The sequence below is a fragment of the Nyctereutes procyonoides genome, unplaced genomic scaffold, assembly GCF_905146905.1.
Source record: "Nyctereutes procyonoides isolate TBG_1078 unplaced genomic scaffold, NYPRO_anot_genome, whole genome shotgun sequence".
Lineage (NCBI taxonomy): Eukaryota > Metazoa > Chordata > Mammalia > Carnivora > Canidae > Nyctereutes > Nyctereutes procyonoides.
This window is the reverse complement of record NW_026575041.1, coordinates 3679652-3699680: the sequence shown is the minus strand read 5'-3', so window position 1 is coordinate 3699680 and position 20029 is coordinate 3679652. Positions and strand designations below refer to the sequence as shown.

At 41.3% G+C, this 20029-nt stretch overlaps 1 protein-coding gene across 6 annotated transcripts in view; it reads left to right on the top strand.

Annotated features, from left to right (window-relative positions):
- The window catches only part of XRRA1 (X-ray radiation resistance associated 1), a 61542-nt gene that overhangs the window by 28582 nt on the left and 12931 nt on the right, over positions 1-20029 (top strand). For 2 of the 6 annotated variants that reach the window (XM_055320683.1, XM_055320681.1), the window contains exons 9-12: positions 8114-8242; positions 8918-9135; positions 14278-14318; positions 17887-18012. In XM_055320683.1, the coding sequence (XP_055176658.1) occupies positions 8114-8242; positions 8918-9135; positions 14278-14318; positions 17887-18012 (514 nt within the window). Of the gene's footprint in view, positions 1-1284; positions 9136-14277; positions 14319-17886; positions 18013-20029 lie in introns of those variants that run through there. The other 4 variants (XM_055320686.1, XM_055320682.1, XM_055320684.1 and 1 more) reach the window with 4 other exon arrangements.

The window sequence follows — 20029 nt, the reverse complement described above, 5'->3', positions numbered from 1 at the left end:
ATCACTGCTCCTCTCATGAAGGAAGGTGCTCTCTGTAGTCATCCTCCCACTAGATGGCTTGCTAATTCTTTCAGAAATGGTGCCATATTAGGGGCTCAGCATTGGCTTCTGCTACTGACAGTTTGGTTACTCAGCAGGGGTGGTAGCCAGGTCTGCTTTGGTGAAGGGATGTGTGCTGTGTGCTAAGGCCATTTTGCAAGCACTAGGGTATACGAGGAGAGAGGCCAACTGACTTCATGGAATGGGTCATCTTGTCCACCTGATCACTGAGAGTCTTCTCTAAAGTAGATAGCCTTTGGGAAGCATTCACATGGGATGCAAGTCCTCATACTCTATCCATTCTGAGAGGTCCATTCACATAATTTCCCCTTAGACTTCCCTGTCAGCAGTTTTACTTTTTTTTTGCTTTGACCATTCAGCTAAGCCATCAGCCACTGCCCATGAATCAGCATAAACCAAGCAAATAGATAAATATTTTTTACCTATTGGGAGGGTTTCTCTTCCTCTGTCTTTCAGAGCCACCTCCATGTAAGATTGTAATACTGTAATAGTCTATCTTTAGTATCAGCATATCATACACAATCATTTGTAAACCCAGCTAGGGGGTTTTCTCCTATATCAGCTGCTCATAGAACCTTAGTTATGCGTTAACAGAGAGATAACAGTACAGCAGGAATAGGCATCATAGGAATCTAAGCCATAGTCATTCATGCAATTTTTACAGACTTGCTTAGGTCAGATCTCCCATACTGCTTTTGCTTGATGAGGGAATTCTGCACATTCAGTTCATGATGAACCACTCAGGTCACATGGTCACTTAGTGTTCCTGTGATCAGATGTTCAGTCTTTATCAATATGGGGTAGTAAGCTATTTTCAAAAGAAAAATAGTTATCCATAGTATATGGCAGAATTTTGGGGCGCCTGGGTGGCTCGGTTGGTTAAGCATCTGACTTTAGCTCAGGTCATGATCTTGGGGTCCTGGAACCAAACCCTGCATCAGGCTCCCTGCACAGCAGAGAGTCTGCTTATTCCTCTCCCTCAGCCCCTCTTCCCACTTGTGCTCTCTCTCTCTCAAATAAATAAACAAAATCTCTTTTTTTAAAAAAGAATAGAGCATAACTTTGCTCAAAAATGATTCTGCAGAGGCATCAGGCAAGCTCAGTTGGAAGAGCATTCAGCTCTTGATTTTGAGGTTGTAAATTCAAGTCCCAGGTGGGATGTAGAAATTACATTTTAAAAAAAAATTTTTTTTAATTAAAAAAACTTTAAAAAATTCTGTAATAGGTGTCTATAAAATGCTCTATTCATAGAGGGACCATGTAACTTATCATTCAACCAGGACAGATTTGAGAGGGAAAAGGAACACTACTAATTATTTTGGGATAACAGGTAAAAACTCAGACTGTCCATGAAAACCAGGATGTATGTTAACCCTGTACTACACAGCACACCTATTTGCCTTAGACATTTAGAGCACTGTTGGACCCACTGACTCATATTGCCCAATGTCACTTGCCAATGACATAAAGCCCAGAGAGCAACTTGCGCTGCAGTTGGGCCTATTGCAGAGCCTTGTCTTGCTCTGGGCCCCACACAAAACTGGCATCCTCATGGATGGATCAGAATATCACAAATGTTTTATAGCATCGCGTCCCAACTCCAAAGAAGCCAACAATGCTTTGTGCCTTCTTCTCAAGTAACAAGTGGTGCAAGGTGAAAGATTATGTCTTTCACATTGGAGGTATATCCTGACATGCTCCCAGATCAAGACATCAAGAAAATTAATCAAGGTGGTAGTTCCTTGAATTTTTGTGGGGTTTCCCTCCATCCTTTGACACCGTGCATCTTACTAAATCATCTAGAATATCTGCAACTTCCTGTCCATCAGGTCCAATCAACATGAGGTTCTGTGGAATACATAAACAGATAGGCAATAGATGTGTAACAGATTATGATAGGCTGAAAGAGTTGATGTGGCCCTGAGAGAAGAGAGCAAATATGTATTACTGTCCCTGCCAGGCAAAAGCAGACTGTTCCTGGCAGTTCTTGTACATTGGTAAAGAGAAACATTTGATAGGTCCCTAGCTGTATTCCCAAGTTCCAAGGGCTATCTATGTTCACGCACAATAGTAAGAAGAGTCCACATGTGGAGCAGCAGCTGAAATTGGAGTCACCACTTAATTAAGTCTGCAGTAATCTCTAGTCATTCTTCATGATCTATCTTCTATACGAGCCAAATAAACAACTTAAACAGGAATATCATTAGACTCAATATCCTTTTACCTTTCTTGTCTTTAGTGATGGCAGTAATCTCTGTAGTTACCTCAGGGATGCAGAATAATTTTAGGCTTAGTGTTCTAGAAGTAAATTTCCTGGGGCTTCAATTTGTTCCTTCCTTCTATAATAGCCTTCACTTTGTTGGTCAGTAAACAAATGTGGTTATTCTGTCAGTTGCTTAGTGTGTCTATTCTAATTATACATTCAGGAACTGGGGAGATAACCATAAAATAGGTTGATGACGTCCCTGGGTTCACAGGCTAACTTTCCATTCTTCCATAATCCCCTACTTTGAGTGGTAGACCACCATGCCTTTCATATCCCCAAACATTAGCACCGATTCGCAGATATTGTCTAATAATCCTTGAAAGGCCCAGTTGAAGACTGTCTGATAGCATTTTCTGCAATGTTGGCAATGTTCTGTACCTGCATTGTCCAATATGGCAGCCACTAGTCATATTCGGCACTTAATATGTGATCAGTGTGACTGAGGAACTGAATTTTTACTTTTATTTAAGTTTAATTTTTAAAATTTAAATGTAGAGGATCCCTGGGTGGCTTAGTGATTTGGCGCCTGCCTTCGGCCCAGGGCACAATCCTGGAGTCCTGGAATCAAGTCCCACGTCAGGCTCCTTGCTTCTCCCTCTCGCGCTCTGTATGTCTCTCATGAATAAATGAATAAAATCTTTTTAAAAAATAAATAAATAAAATGTAAATGTAAATGATCAGGAAACTGAGTAAGAGGCTGTGACTCTCTCCCTTTGAGTAACTTGAATCATTTTTTTTTCTCACCAGCTCTAGACTTTTTTTGATTGTATAGTTCATGCATAATTATTTGAAGCTAGACTTCAGTCTCTGCAAGGGACATACTGTTTTTTTTTTTTTTAGATTTTATTTATTTATTCATAAGAGACACAGAGAGAGAGGCTGAGACATAGGTCGAGGGAAAAGCAGGCTCTTCACAGGGAGCCCAACATGGGACTTGATCCCAGGACCCCGGGATCACGCCCTGAGCCGAAGGCCAGACTCTCAACTGCTGAGCCACCCAGGCGTCCCAGGACATACTGTTTCTAGTTCACACTTCCTCCTAGTATTTAGTCCTTCAGTGCCCTAACTTAAAGGAGGGGTAGTTTATCAGGAATCCCCTTCTGTGGCGTACCCTGAACTCTTAATTTTTGGTTCCTAAACTACCAAGGTTGTTAGGATCTCTGCTCAGCATCTCAGCCTATCTGCCACTTCTGGAGTCAGCAGGTAGCCCTAGGGGAAAAGAGACCCCAAGTGTTGTCCTCTTTGATTTCCTTCTTTTTCCAAATCTTAGCCTCCTAATTTCTCACAGCTTGTTAGCTTGTTAGTTCCCAGATGCCTTAAAGAAAATTTTTTTTAATATATGTATTTTGTCTGGGTTTTCTAGTTCATACTCAGGGAAGAGTTGGCCCACATTATTTAGTCTGCAATACCATAAACCTTTCCACTTACTTTGGCCAGGTGCCTAGGGTCACTCAGTATGGAACCATTTTAAACTAAACTAAACTAGTTGGATATTCTCTGAACCACTATGATGATACAGATTTAGGCTACAATTTTGCAAGAGAACCGGTCTGCCCTCCCGCTTCCCTTCTTTTCATTCCAAGGCAGTTTTCCCCTAGCTGTGGGATGAGGGGCATGGGTTTAGTGCTAGTTCTCTCTCCTGAATATATATCTCTTTAGGATCCTACGTTCGTTTAGAGCATCTCCAATTACATGCTGTTTCAGCATTATCAGCAAGTGTCTAAAAGGCAAACGTGGCTTCTTGTGCCTGCTTTCTGTCTCTGGATTTCTAGATTTTGGCATACTACTGCTTTACTATCTTCACATCTCTTTCATGTTTTTAAATGATGAATCTTTTTTCTTTTTAGGTTTTATTCATCGTATTAGTTGTTTTCAGTGGGAAGCCTTGTTGCATAAAGTAAGGCAAGTCTCTACCACTAGGTATTTCTGTTTACTTATATGTAAGGTAGGGAGGATAAATGAACTTCTACGTACTTCAGAGTATCAATTGAAATAATTGTGCTTTGAAAACTATGAAGCTCCAAACAAGTATTACTGTTATTTTCTTCTCACTTGTCTGTCCACATTCAAAATGCTCTGGATTCCTCTTCTTCTGCCAACCTTTTAAATGTTGACAGTCCCCAGTTGTCCACTCTCAACCCACTGTTTTTCTTAATTTGTATAATCTTTCTTCATGGTTTCATCCCTTCCCAAGTCTTTTTTATTTTTTTAAGATTTTATTTATTCATGAGAGACTCAAAGAGAGAGGCAGAGACAGAGACAGAGGGAGAAGCAGGCTCCTGATAGGGAGCCTGATATGGGCCTCAGTCCCAGCAGCCCAGGGTCATGACCTGAGCCAAAGGCAGTGCTCAACCACTGAGCCATCCAGGCATCCCTCCAAGTCTTTTTTATATCTCTACCTTACATTCATCTTCCGAGTTATGAGTGCATATATTTTATTCATCATACCAAAGTCATCACACACGTGGCCATGCCTGGATCTCCTTCCTTCTGTGTCCCTGGCCTCAGTGATGGGCACTGCTCTCTATCAGTTGTACACTTGTCCCAGTGAGAAATATGGGCATCAGCCTGAATTCTTTCCTCCCTCACCCTGCACATCCATTCAGTCACCAGATGCTATGAATTGTGCTTCCTAAATGCTTCTCAAACGTGGCGATTTCTGCTTAATTTTTAATCTGGCTGCACAGCCCCTGCTACTTGGGATACAGCTAAGGACATGTCACATTTTTCTTTCTCTTTATCACCTCCTAACCCACCTTCTTCACCATCAGCCAGAAGGATGTTTCTAAAAAGTACCTCTGATTCTATCACTGCCCTGCTTAAAGTCCTTTAGCAGCTTCCCGGCATTCTAAAGATAAACTCCATTAACATTGATCACAAGGGTTTGCATGACCTGACTCTGCCTGCTTCTCCATCCTCCTTTCTCTTCACTTTTTTCCATTTCACCACAGACCTCATCTATTCTGAACTATTTGTGTCTCCATTTCTGGCTAGATCACATGATTATCTTTGTCTGGGTAAGTTAGGGGGGATCATATCTGACCTACTCGATCATCAGCCTGCCCCATTACTTGTTTGGATCGGCATCTGAATCTTTGAGTCTCCCATGAAGACTATTCCCTGTCCCTCTTGGACCGCACAGGTCTGTCCTCTCAGACTTGACTGGCATGGAGCAGAGGGGGATGGTTACCTTCTTTTTCCCAACCACTCTCTTCCTCAAAGTGGCCACCTAAAAGAGTGCCAACTTTATTAGTAGTCACATCATAAGTCTTCTTTTACACAATTGAGTTGCGAGACTACATCTCCCTCATCCTGTGTTTGCATGGTAGGTTTTCTGTATCTTATCACAGAAGCTGATCTGACTTTTTTTTTTTTTTTTAATTTATGATAGTCACACAGAGAGAGAGAGAGGCAGAGACATAGGCAGAGGGAGAAACAGGCTCCATGCACCAGGAGCCCGACATGGGATTCGATCCCAGGTCTCCAGGATCGCGCCCTGGGCCAAAGGCAGGCGCCAAACTGCTGCGCCACTCAGGGATCCCCTGACATTGTTTTTGATAGAGAATATTCATTTTGATTTTAATGAAAGATATACAGTAGAATAGTAAGAAAAATATAGTTTGCCAACAAATAAAAGATATTATTTTATTTTCATTGATCTGACATTTTAATGGACATTAGAACTTGCTAAATTTCATTTGTTTTACTGCAGCTCTTTGTCCAGTCTTTTCAGCAATATTTTTAGCCTCATCCAGTCTTTCAATGTAAAATAAAAGAAACCCTCTTTTATCATGTAGATAGACGGACTGACCAGGACCAGAGATGCTGAATACCAGCCACCAGTCACCCAGCAAGCCAAGCAGCACAGTAGCAGCAGCAGCACTACTGGGCTGCTGATCTCCATTCCCAAGCTTCTTCTAATATGGCACACAGTATTCCCAATGCTGAATCCAATCCAGTACTCTTAGCTTCTAAAAAAATTAGTCAAACATATCATATTTTAAATGGCATTAATTCCTTTTGCCAAGAAAAGGTATAATAAAAATAACACCACTCTGAACAGCTAGTAACCTCAGCCTCTCCATACTAATAGACTCTTGCCACTTCAAAGTGCTCTTCTCCCAAAACTGCCATGGGAAGGACCCAGTGGGAGAGCCCGATGCTTTCCTCTGAAGCTTTGCTTCTTGTCCTCCTTACCCACCTATTGACTGCCCCCCCCATTTTAAAACCTCTATTTTAGAGACAAAATGAAGCTTTTATATTTTATAATTAGGGTGAGACTTAAAAGGCAAAGCACTGTAACCAGTCAAAAGAGACAGGACAGAGCCAGCTTCTCCATTACGGGGTGTAAGAGGAATTTTTTGAAGGCTTATTTTTTAGTTGTTTTACATCTGATGGAAGTAAAAAAGAGATTAGTCAATTAATTATAAATTGACAGAGCTGCTGTGCATCCTCCTGTAATTGCTTTCAGGTAGAAATTAAAATTTTAGTACATGAAAGTTGGTCCTTTCAGGAGAGGAAAAGAGTCATCTGTGACCTTCAAATACCATGAACAAAAAGCTTCTTTCCTTCTCTGTTGAGTGTGTTGAGTGTTTATTTGGGTGTATGGAGGGGAGACGGAGGGAAGAATGAAAACATGATTTGAGTCATCTAAACTTTGTGTACTTAAAAATAATTACCTAAGAGCACCCGGCTGGCTCAGTTGGTAGAGTGTGTGATTCTTTATCTTCAGGTTGTAGGTTCAAGCCCCATGTTAGGTATTAAGGTTACTTTAAAAAGCAAAATCTTAAAAAGAAAAAAAGGTTGAAAAAATAAAAAAGAATTACCCAGGTCTCACCCAGCTGGGGACATAAATGAGGCCACATTAATGATAGTATATAGAATGCCACCACTTCCTGCCCCACCTGTCTCAGGATCTCAGCCCATTAGATTACATTCTCAAGTGTTTCTGGGACTCCTCAGAGAGTTGGAGTTTGATTTATTTATTTATTTATTTATTTATTTATTTATTTATTTATTTATTTATTTATTTATTATTTTTTAAAGATTTTATTGATTTATTCATGAGAGACACAGAAAGGGAGAGAGGCAGAGACACAGGCAGAGGGTGAAGCAGGCTCCATGGAGGGAGCCCAGTATGGGACTCTATCCCGGGATCGATCATGCCCTGGGCCAAAGGCAGGCGCCAAACTGCTGAGCCATCCAGGCATCCCCTGAGAGTTGGAGTTTTAAAAGAGATTTCTTAGCCCCTTACTGATGTATGTATTTTATTAAGTCACTTTAGAGGAGAACCTCACTGGCCAGCCTACATTACCCAACATGGACCAAAGCTATGGTCTGTGCCAAGGGCTTTGTCTCTTGGTGCTCCCAGTTACCAGTCGTTGGTAATGTAGCATACCAAGTAACCTGACTTGACCCAAAATTTAGCAATATTCCTCAACTTGGTCATGCCTCGTTCACTCTGGTATTTTCCATGAGCATTACTAATGCCCCCCATCCTGCCCCAACCCAGTCTCCCTAAGACTATCTGTAAACATGAGCAACCTTTCTCCATACAGAAGACTGATGTATGAGTGGGATTTGGGGAAGGGGTCATTCGGGGAGGGAATTACCTTCTGGTCCCTCTCTACAGGGATGCTTCAGCAGCATTAGAGAAGTTCCCAAGCTGGTTATGCTCTTGATTGATTCCCTATCCTCCATCTCCATTCCTATCCCCATTCCTACTTCCTGAAGTGGTAGGGTTTGTCTCCTGCCCTTACTCATTATCCAGGATCCTTGCACTCACAGGGAAGCATCTGTAACATCACTGACAAGGAGGAGGTACATCTTGAGGTTCCCAGCGCTGGAAACACTGATGCTGGATGACAACAAGCTCTCCAGCCCCAATTGCTTTGCCAGCCTGGCTGGGCTCAGAAGGTAAAACCATAGTCCTGTCTCTACAGGGTGCCCTGCTAACCCGAGCCTGGCCCACACACTTGAGTGTTGCTCTGGAATCCAAAAGACCTGGGTTTAAGTCGCAGCTCTACCACTTATCTCTGCTGTGTGGCTATAGGTAATTCACTTTTCCCCTCTGAGCTTTAGCTCAGCCATAAAAATGGAGTATCAGTAGGACATTTCTGATCAATTGACTGGATTAAAAGTGACAAGAGAAAGAGGGAGATATTACCAGAGATAGGGTCCTGACCCCTGAGAAAGGAGACAGAAAAGAAAAATTGGAATCAGAAAGATAAGGTTAACTGCTAAATCCTACTTATTTGATTGAAATTATGAAAATGCTGGCATTTAAAAGGTTAAGCTTTAGATCCCTGGAAAATTTACTTTGGATTCAGCTACCATTTACTGAATACTACTTTGTGTCAGGCCATTTAAATTGTCTTATTAGTCTTTACAGGATTGAAAGGTTAATGAATATTATCCCCATTTTAGAGATAGGGATATTGAGGCCCAGAGAGAGGTAAGTCACTGGCTCAAGGTCACACCAGAAGAGTAAGTGTCCAAGTCTGAGTCCATTTCTTTCCCTAAAGTTGCTTGGTAAATGCCCCTGAGGTATCATTATTGCTGTGATTCTGTATTCATTTTCCTTAATTGAAGACTGAAGAAGTTAAGCCTGGACCAAAACAGGATTTTCCGGATCCCATACCTACAGCAATTTCAGCTTCGTGATGGCTCAGGGGACTGGGTTGGAGGCAGGGGGAATCCCCACAAAGAGCCCCAATCCATGCGGCAGCCCAAATCGTGCATATTTGAGGCCTCAGATGAGCAACCAGATTATACTGTACTGCCCATGAAGAAGGATGTTGACCGGACAGGTGAGTGATGCCCCTTGTTCCAGAGACTCTAGCCCCATGGTGGGAATAAACTTCTGACAGTTTATTCTAAAGTCCATGGCTCCCTGAGGAGCTGCTGAGCTTAAGCTGCTCTGCCTGGGAAGGTGGAGGTCTCCCATGAATTACTTCAATGACTTCCTAACTGATTCTCTGTTAAGATGATTTTAAAATCCAATTAAAAGTAGATTTTTTTGGGGCAGCCCAGGTGGCTCAGCGGTTTAGCGCTGCCTTCAATCAGGGTGTGATCCTGGAGACCCGGGATCAAGTCCTGCATCAGGCTCCCTACATGGCTGCCTGTGTCTCTGCTTCTCTCTGTGTCTCTTATGAATAAATAGATCAAATCTTAAAAAAAAAAAAAAAAAGTAGATTTTTAGGGATGCCTGGGTGGCTCAGCAGTTGGGTGGCTGCCTTTGGCTCAGGTTGTGATCCCAAGGTCTGGGATCAAGTCCCACATTGGGCTCCTGCGAAGAGCCTGCTTCTCCCTCTGCCTATGTCTCTGCCTCTCTCTCTTTATCTCTCGTGAATAAATAAATAAATCTTTTTTTAAGTAGATTATTAAAATCTCAAATAACAAGAAACTCAGAAGTAAGACTTCCCAGAGATGGCTAATTCTGGGTTGCATTTGGTGTTCTCAAGGGATTCAGGTTCTTTCCATCCCTTTTTCTGCCATCGTTGTCCTTATATACTGGTTCCCATAGAGATCTCAAGATCACTACCATGGTGCCAAGAATCACATCCAAATGGCAATATTAGAGGCAGAAAAATCTCTTTAATACACAAGCTTATTTCTGGATTATATATTCTGCTTTAGTGATCTGCTTATCTATTACTGTGCCAGTATCATAGTGGGTTTTCTCAATATTTATTTTAAATTGAGAAATAACCAACATAAAGTAAAAATATAGAAATATTGTGTAGAGCTTGAATTTTTACATATAAACAGCCTTTTAACCACTACCCATATTACAATATAGAACATTTGCAGCATCCCATGTGGTATCCTCCTAATTAGTACCTCCTCTAAGAATAATCACCATTCAGACTTCTATCACCAATGATAGGTTTTACCTGATTTGAAATTTATGAATATGGAATTATACAGCATGTGCTCTTTTGTGTCTGATTTATTTCACTCAAAATTATGTCTGTCAGACTCATTCATATTGTTGCATATTTTGGTAGTTCACTATTTTTCATTCCTCTTATGTATTCCAAGTTATTTACCCTTTTTATTATTGATAGACATTTTGGTTATTTTTAGTTTGAGGCTATTATAGATAAAGCTACTATGAATATTCTTTTACATCTTTTGGTGGACTTAAACAGTCATTTCTACTGGGTGTATACCCAGGAATTGCTGCATCATAGAGTATAAAAGTACATTTAACATTAGCAAAAACTGCCAAGTATTTTTCCAGTGCAGTTGTACCAATTTTCAGCCCCGTATTAATTTAAGAGATTTTATTTCCAGTTGTTCCATATCCTCATAAACACTTGGTAATGTCAGTCTTTTTAATTCTACCTGTTTTGGGTAGGTATGCAGTGGTTTCTCATTGTGGTTTTAATTTTCATTTAAGTGACTAATGATCTTGAGTACCTTTCATATGTTTATTGGTCATTTTGGGTTTTTTTAAATATTTATTTATTTATTCATAGAGACACAGAGAGAGAGGCAGAGACACAGGCAGAGGGAGAAGCGGGCTCCATGCAGGGAGCCCTACCTGGGACTCTATCCCTGGTCTCCAGAATCACTCACCCGGCCGCAGGCGGCGCTAAACCGCTGCACCACTGGGGCTGCCCTTATTGGTCACTTTGATATCTCTTTTGAAAGTGCCTATTCAAGTCTTTTTTCCCTGTATTTAAATTGAGTTATATGTCCTTTTCTTGTTGATTTGTTTGGATTCTTTATATGTGCTCAGTACAAGTCCTTTGTAGATCTATATATTACAAAAATCTTTTTGAAGTCTATAGCTTGCTTTCTCATGTTCTCGATAATGAATTTTGATGAATAAAAGTTCTCAATTTTAATGAACTTCATTTCAATCTTTTATGGTTAGTGCTCTTTATTTCCTATTCAAGAATTTTTTGTCTACCTCAAACCACAAAGATATTTTCCTATATTTTCTTCTGGAAGCTTATTTCAGTTTTTACATTTTGATCTATGGTCTTTCTAGAAGTTTTGTATATGATATGAAGTAGAATCAAAGTTTACTTTTTTATATGAATATCTTACTGACTCAACACTACTTGTTGAAAAGAATATATCCTTTTCCCCACTGAGTTGTAAGAGAGGTATTATGGTAAGATAGGGTCTGTATGTGTCTAAATTACTGTAGCTTTAGGGGCGCTGGGGAGTTGGTTGAGCATCCGACTCTAAGCTCCACATGGGGCTCTGTGCTGGGCAGGGAGCCTGCTTGAGGTTCTATCTTTCCCTCCCTGTGTGCCTTCCCTCACCCTGCTCATTCTCCTTTCTAAAAAAAATAAAATAAAATTACTGTAGCTTTTTTTTTTTAATTTTTATTTATTTATGATAGTCACACAGAGAGAGAGAGAGGCAGAGACACAGGCAGAGGGAGAAGCAGGCTCCATGCACCGGGAGCCCGACGTGGGATTCGATCCTGGGTCTCCAGGATCACGCGCTGGGCCAAAGGCAGGCACTAAACCGCTGCGCCACCCAGGGATCCCTATTGTAGCTTTATAACACATTTTGAGAACTGATAGTGAAGTTCTCCAGCTGTGTTCTTCTTAAAAATTACTATATCTCTGTGTGACTATCATAAATAAATAAAAATTAAAAAAAAAAAAAAAGGGATCCCTGGGTGGCGCAGTGGTTTAGCGCCGGTCTTTGGCCCAGGGCGCGATCCTGGAGACCCGGGATCGAATCCCACGTCGGGCTCCCGGTGCATGGAGCCTGCTTCTCCCTCTGCCTGTGTCTCTGCCTCTCTCTCTCTCTCTCTGTGTGACTATCATAAATAAATAAAAATTTTAAAAAAATTACTATAGCTGGGACGCCTGCATGGCTCAGTGGTTGAGCATCTGCCTTCCGCTCAGGGTGTGATCCCAGGATCCAGGGATTGAGTCCCACATTCGGCTCCCTGCGTTGAGCCTGCTTCTCCTCCCTCTGCTTATGTCTCTGTGCCCTCTCTCTCTGCGTCTCTCATGAATAAATAAAATCTTTTTTAAAAATTAGCTATTATAAAGCCTTTGCATTTGTGTATAAATTTTAGAATCAGCTTGTCAATTTCCACACAAAATCTTGCTGGGATTTTGGTTAGAATTGTATTGATCAGGGGCATGTGGGTGGCTCAGTCAGGTGTCCAGCTCTTGATTTTGGCTCAGGTCATTTTCTCAGGGTTGTGAGGTTGGGCTCTGTGCTGGGTGTGGAGCCTGTTTAAGATTCTCTTTCTCCCTTGCCCTCTGCCTCTCCTCCCCTCCTCTGTTACTCTCTATCTAAAAAAATAAAAATAAAAGAACTGTATTGATCCTGTAGACCAATTTAGAGAGAATTGACATCTTTACAATATTGAGTTTTCTAATGCATTAAAATAATATATTTCACCATGTTTTAGGTCATTTAAAAATTGTTCTCATCAAGGCTTTGTAGTCTTCAGTGGTGAAGTCTTACATATCTTTCATTAGATTTATTCTTAAGTATTTGGCCTTTTTCAGTGCTATTGTCAATGATTTCTGCTTGTTTGTTGCTAGTACATAGAAACTTTGAACTTGTATCCAGTAACCTTTCTAACCTGATCATAGGGAGAGGAAGGATATACGTTCAGGTAGAGTATACCATGGCTCATCTTTCTAGACATGGGGGCTGTCTCCCTAGGGAGTCACTTTTTAGCAGCCACACTTGCAACCACGGCCCATCTTCTTTTTTTTTTTTAATTTTTTTTTTATTTATTTATGATAGGCACACAGTGAGAGAGAGAGAGAGGCAGAGACACAGGCAGAGGGAGAAGCAGGCTCCATGCACTGGGAGCCCGACGTGGGACTCGATCCCGGGTCTCCAGGATCGCGCCCCGGGCCAAAGGCAGGCGCCAATCCGCTGCGCCACCCAGGGATCCCACGGCCCATCTTCTTTCTAACTCCTACTTTGTTCCTTGTCCCATCCTCCAATCCTTTCTAGACACTTGTCATAGGAGAAGCTATTTGGGCCATGTGATGCTCCATCCCTATTCTTATTTACTTCATTTTCATGTAACTCATATCAGTATAATATCATTAACATGTGGAAGGGGTCCCATTAGCCAGGGCAAAGGTGACTAGTGCCTACGCAGGACCCAGTCCAAGAAGATGCTTTGATTTATGGTTGAACTCAGATGTTTATTGGCTCATCTCATCCCAGTGGTGCCAAGAATGAAATCACTCCACAGCCTCTTCCTTACTACTGTGCTACTGGTTATTCTTAGTATCTCTCCTGAATTCACTGTCTTAATACATTCTATTTCTACTAACATAGCAAAGTGTATTTTCAAGTCCTTTGGCAGAATATCTTTTATATACATTTCTCTCTTCTAAGACAGTTGGTTTGCTTCTGATCAATACTGTCTGCCTGCACAAAAGAGCTGGCATGTTGCAAAGTCAGAAGGAAGGTCAATGTGGCTGAAATAGAGTAGGGTGGCCTGAGATAAGATTGGAGACGTAGGCAGGAGCCAGATCAGCAAGATCAGGCCTCAGAGGCCTGGCCATGGAGTTATGGTTTTTTGTGTTTTCTTTTTTTTTTTTTTTTAAGATTTTATTTATTCATGAGAGACAGAGAGAGAGAGAGAGAGAGAGAAATACAGGCAGAAGGAGAAGCAGGCTCCATGCAGGGAGCCCGATGTGGGACTCAATCCCAGGAATCAGGAATCTGGGATCACACTCTGAGCCAAAGTCAAACACTCAACCACTGAGCCACCCAGGCGTCCCCTGGCGAAGGAGTTTTTATTTTATTCTAAGTGCAGTTCACTACCTGATAAGTACTACAGTGAACTCTTCCCAGTTAGCATCAGAGAGGAGGACCAATGATTTCCCCTCTAGAGTCACCCTCCTGTACACAGTGGCTGGGAAACCCAGATGCCAGCTTCTCTGGAGGCAGTCAGTGCTCTCACCAACCTTTGTTTTGCTTCTCTTTTGTTTCAGAGGTTGTATTCTCGTCTTACCCTGGATTTTCAACCTCAGAGGTAGGAACTGCTTATTTTATATTTGTGTCCTTGAGTTAGAATATTAATTTTATTTTATTTTATTTTTATTTATTTATGATAGTCACACAGAGAGAGAGAGAGAGGGAGGCAGAGACACAGGCAGAGGGAGAAGCAGGCTCCATGCACCGGTAGCCCGACGTGGGATTCAATCCCAGGTCTCCAGGATCGCGCCCTGGGCCAAAGGCAGGCGCCAAACCACTGCGCCACCCAGGGATCCCCGAATATTAATTTTAAAAAACAAAAGTAAGCTACTGAAGCCATGAAAGGCATTTATATATATCACACTGAAAAAGCACGTTCATTGAACAGGTATATACCGAGTAGTAATGGTTGCTGCCTTAAGTGATCAAGCTGGCATGGAAGTGAGGCTGCAACCAAGACAAAGCCTTGGCACTCCCTAGTAAGAGCCCCCAAAAGCTGGACTGATCCTTTCCAAATACACCACCATCTAGGGTCTAATCCTTAGTGTCACAGGTTTAGATGCTTGATTTTTGTCTGCACAGAAAATTGGTTTTTCTCTTAGGGTTAGATGCTTATTAACCAAGCTCCCAGGGACTGATGTGCTATTGATTTATTTATTTACAGTAAGAAGTGCAACTACACATTTAGTCAACGTGCATCCTTGAGAGGCAGCTCAATATATATATATATATCCCCACAGATAAAACTGGGTGAGAAATTATATCAATTAACTGTTGCCACATAACCAATCCAACAATTACTGATTTAAAACAATAGCAATTTATTATTTCTCACAATTATTTGGGCTGGTTAGGTGTTCCACTGGTTTTGCCAGGGCTCATTCGTGCAGCTGGTTGGTTCACTGGGGCCTGGGTTCATGGACAGCTGGTATGGCATGGCATCTATATGGAGTCTTTTTATCATGGACATCTTTACAACATGGTGGCCTTAGGGTTCAAGAAGGGCAAGGGTGAATTGCAAGGCTCTGAAAGTCAAATGATGGCACTTCTGCCACATTCTATTGGTCAAAGCAAGTCATAAGTATGACAAGGCAGTTCAGTTTTGATGCTCACCACCTAGAGATAGCATAGACCCCACAAATTAAAGGCACAGTCCCCAGTAAGACTGCCCTCACTTCAGACGCTAGCTGTAAGTTTGAGAGTCCCCAAGCTATCCACACTTATGACAAACTGACTATAAATTCTAGAGTTCACACCAATTTCTCAGGCTCAATAATTTGGTGAACTATGAAGTAATTCATAGAACTCAGGAAAGCACTATCTCTATGATCACAGTTTTAAAGGGTACAATACAAGTAAGGACCAGCCAAATAAAAAGATGCATAATGTGAGGCCTGGGAGGGTCCCCAAATGCAGAGCTTCTGTGCCCTCTCACTGAAGAATCAGGATTTGTCACCCTCCTAGCACATCTGATGTGTTCACCAATAAGGAAGCTCACTCAAGCCTCAGTGTTCAGAGCTTTTTTGGAGTTTCATTACATACGTATGACTGACTGAACCATTGGCCACATGATTGAACTTAATCTCTAGGTCAGGCTGCCTCAAAATGCCAGCTCTCTAATCACCTGGTTGTCTTTCAGGTTCGGCCAGCCCCCATCTTGAATCATCTCATTAGCATAAGTTTAAGTGTGAACCCAGGGCTCATGGATAACAAAGGCATTCCTATCACTTAGGAATTTCCAAGAGTTTTGGAAGCTCAGTGCTAAAAACCTGGGACAAAGACCAGACAAATTCTTTATTATACAACAGCCAGTCTAGTTTCAGGGGCATAGAGATACAGACTCCACCTCTGAATGAGAGGAGCACCAAGGTCACATTGCCGAAGGTCATACGTATGGAACAGAGAAGCTTGTGACTATTAAACAGTCTGCCACAAAAGTCAAAGACAATTGGTAGGTTGTTCAGTGCTCAGATCCCAACTCCCTGGCATCTGAGAATGTAGACATGTGTTAGATGGTTGAGACTTGTAGTGGCCTTGTTTTGTAAAAGTCAGGTGTGTAGGTATCCTTCATGCCCTTGGGTCAGGACACTTATGCCCCTGGATAGTGCTAGATACCACTGAGCCTCACTCTCTGGCTCTTTCTTTTCTGTGTTACAGTCTGAATCACCCTCTTTCGGGTCCACACAGCCTTGCTCCAAATAGGGAATTGCACGGTGGAGGACACTGCCTTCCCAGACTGCCACCACTTTCCACTCTGGCCTCTTGTAGATTGCATTTGGATCGCCTGGAGAGGAGAGTTCTAGAAATTCCCAAGCATGATCACTAGTTTTTGTTTTACTCACCCGTCACTCACCTGCCCCACTCACGTGGGTATACAAGTTAGACCCTAGGAGGGCACAAAATATGTAACTCCAAGTCGGTGCTCCACGAATGTTCACTGAATGAACAAGTGAAATTTAAGTGACTTGCTCAAGATTGCACAGCAATGAATGGAGCTTAGAACAGAATCTAGTTCATATGAATCCAGTTAGTAGCCCAGCATCTACCCTGTAACTTCTTTTGGTCCCATCTAGCTTAAGGAATCAGTGAGTGAACCAAGTCAGGCATGGTTAACCCGGTACCTTCTACTTTATGCTAAATGAAACATGTTGATCCTGATGCAGGCTGGGTTGTGCTAAAAAACCACGACCTTGTAAGTGACCTGGGTATACCAGGTAACGTTCAGGTCCAAAGGCTTGCTGGAAGTCATCCAGGATTTAGCTATTGGTTTATTCTGGAATGAAAAGTCTCCATTGTAGGATGTGAACTAGCCCATCAGAGCAGGTACTCAAGGCTCAGGTCTCTTGTGCTTTCCACCTTCCTACTAGGAAAAGCCCCCTTTAAAATGCAAGCACCTGCTCAGTTGGATGAGTGTGCAACTCTTGATCTCAGTTTTGCTAGTTCAAGCCCCACAATGGGTATGGAGATTACTTAAAAATAAAACAATCTGGGTAACCCAGGTACCTCAGCGGTTTAGCACCGCCTTCAGCCCAGGGTGTGGTCCTGGAGACCCAGGATCCAGTCCCACGTCAGGCTTCCTGCATGGAATGGAGCCTGCTTCTCCCTCTGCCTGTGTCTGTGCCTCTCTCTCTCTCTCTCTCTCTCTCTCTCTCTTTTTGTCTCTCATTAATAAATAAATTAAATCTTAAAAAAAATAAAACAATCCTTAAAAAAAATAAGTAAAATAAAATGCAAGCACTGCCCTTTGCCTTTTGAAGAAATTCTAGCCCAACTGTAGTGAAGGGCCATTTCAGAATAAGCCACTATAATACAGAAAGTGATAGGTGGAAGAAAAGAGCTTCTGATGTCTATACCTCTGCTATATTATCATTTGGCCTCAGAGAACCTGAAACTGGAACTCTGGGTGCCAGAGAACTAGCTCATTATGTGACCTCAGAGAACTTGGAAGCAGAACTCTGGACCTTTGGTAACATTCCCCCATTACGATCCTAGATGTCTCTTTTAGCCAAGCCTCTCTAGAGTGGTCATTCTTTCCATCACCCTCTGTAAGAAGGGTCTGCTGACCCTTGGCAGCATTTAGCTTGTTATCAGCAGGATGCTTTGACATAGACCTTTTTTCCTTCTAGGCAACCAAGGTATGTGCACTTCCTCCCATATTCGAGATTCTTCCTGTGAAGTCACTGAAGATCAGGAACCAGACGCTGGCCCCGCCCTTTCCAGAGCTAAGGTACCTTAGCCTGGCCTACAACAAGGTGATTCTTCTTTTGCTTCTCTACCAATTTCCTCAGGGGCACAGTTGGGAGGTTGGGATGCAGTGTGCTCCGGCCTGAGGTCAGCCCTATAATTCCCAATATTACAGATATGTGGGCTCTAGAATTCTCAGGGTGAGGGAAGTGGAAAGAGTGCAGGCCAGGGCAGGAGTCCATCCATTCAGTCATAGATATTTATTGAATACCACGTGCCAGACTCTGTATTATGTACGAGGTATATAGCTATGCAAAGAAAGGTTGGGCCTCTTGTTTTTTGGAGCTTATCACCCATAGGGAAGACTGATACAGGACAAACGGTCTTGCTATAAGCATGCTTAATGTTATGAAGAAATTTACAGTACTATAAAGTGTGACAAGGGCAGTCTAACCTAATATTTGGGATCAAGGAAGGTTCTTAAGAGAGGGGTTTAGTGAGGTGAAGTGTGAGGAAAGAGTGAAATGAGAAATGTTCTAGCCTATGGGAACAGCAGATGTAAAGTCCATGGGACAAATTTAACATCTTTCTCCTTCGTGTTTTGTGTTAACATAGTTTCCAATATCCATGTGCTGATTGACTTCTATAAACCGCATCAGCTGAGCTCTACTCAAGTCTGAAATATAGGCAACTTTTAAGATACTCTGATTACATTCCTTCTAAGGCAAGCAGTTGGTACAGCCAAACTTCCCAAGTGTTTTCTTCCTAAGAGTTTTATAATTTTAGCTTTGACATTCAAGACTTTGATCCCATTTGAATTTATCTTTATATGTGGTGTGAGAAAGGTGTCCAACTTCATTCTTTTGTATGTGGATATACAGTTTCCTCAACACCATTGATCAAAGACTATTCTTTACCCATTGAATGGTCTTCTCACCCTGTCAGTAATAAGTGGACCATAGATATGTTATGAGTCCCTCTTTTATTCTTGGAATTGGTCATTTTTATCTTTTATTGATCCAAAATAGTTAGGAGTTATCCCTTCTACTGACTTTAAAAAAAAAAAAACTAACTGATGATTTCATTGGGTTTCTCTACTTATCTGTTTTCCCATTTCATTGATTTCTGCTCATAACTTGATTTCTGTCCTACTCACATGAATTTAATTTCTTCCTCTCTTTCTAGTTTCCTAACTGGTGTAATTTTAGATCATTGATTTAGACCTTTTTCTTCTTGTAAACATAAGTATGTAAAGCTATAAACTTTTTCTCTAAGTACTGTTTTCGCTGCATCCTACAAATTATGATTTGTGTTTTTATTTTCATTCTATTAAACTTTTAAAATTCTTGTTGTGGTTTCTTCTTTTTCCCATGAGTTGTTTAGGAAAGTGAAATGCTTCATTTCCAAATATATGGAGATCTTCTAGATGTCTTATTATTTCTACTTTAATTCTTTTGGTGTTAGATAAGATAACCTATAAGATTTCATTCTTCTGGGATGCCTGGGTGGTTCAGTGGTTGGGCGCCTGCCTTCAGCTCAGGTCGTGATCCTGGGATCTGGGATTGATCTGTATTGGGCTCCCTGTGGGGAGCCTGCTTCTTCTGCCTGTGTCTCTGCCTCTCTCTCAGTCTGTGTCTCTCATGAATAAATAAATAAATAAATCTTTTAAAAAATATATTTAAAAAAAATAAAATAAAAATAAAATACAAAATAAAAAGATTTCATTTTTCTGATATCTATTAAAACTTGTTTTATGTCCCATCCTATAGTCTATCTTGGTAAATGTTCTGTATACACTTCTAAAAAATGTGTATTCTGGAGTTTGGGGGAATAGTGTTCTATAAATATCAATTAAGTTAAGGTGGTTGGTATTATAACTCAGATCAAAAAACAACAACAACAAAAAAAAACTCAGATCATTTCTGTATTATTGTTTGTCTCTTCGTTCTACCAATATCTAGAGCAACATGTTAACTCCACTCTCTGTGTGAATCTATTTATTTCTTCTTTTAGTTCTGTCAGTTTTTGCTGCATGTATTTTGAAGTTTTACTACCAGGTACATAAACACTTAGAATTTTATATCT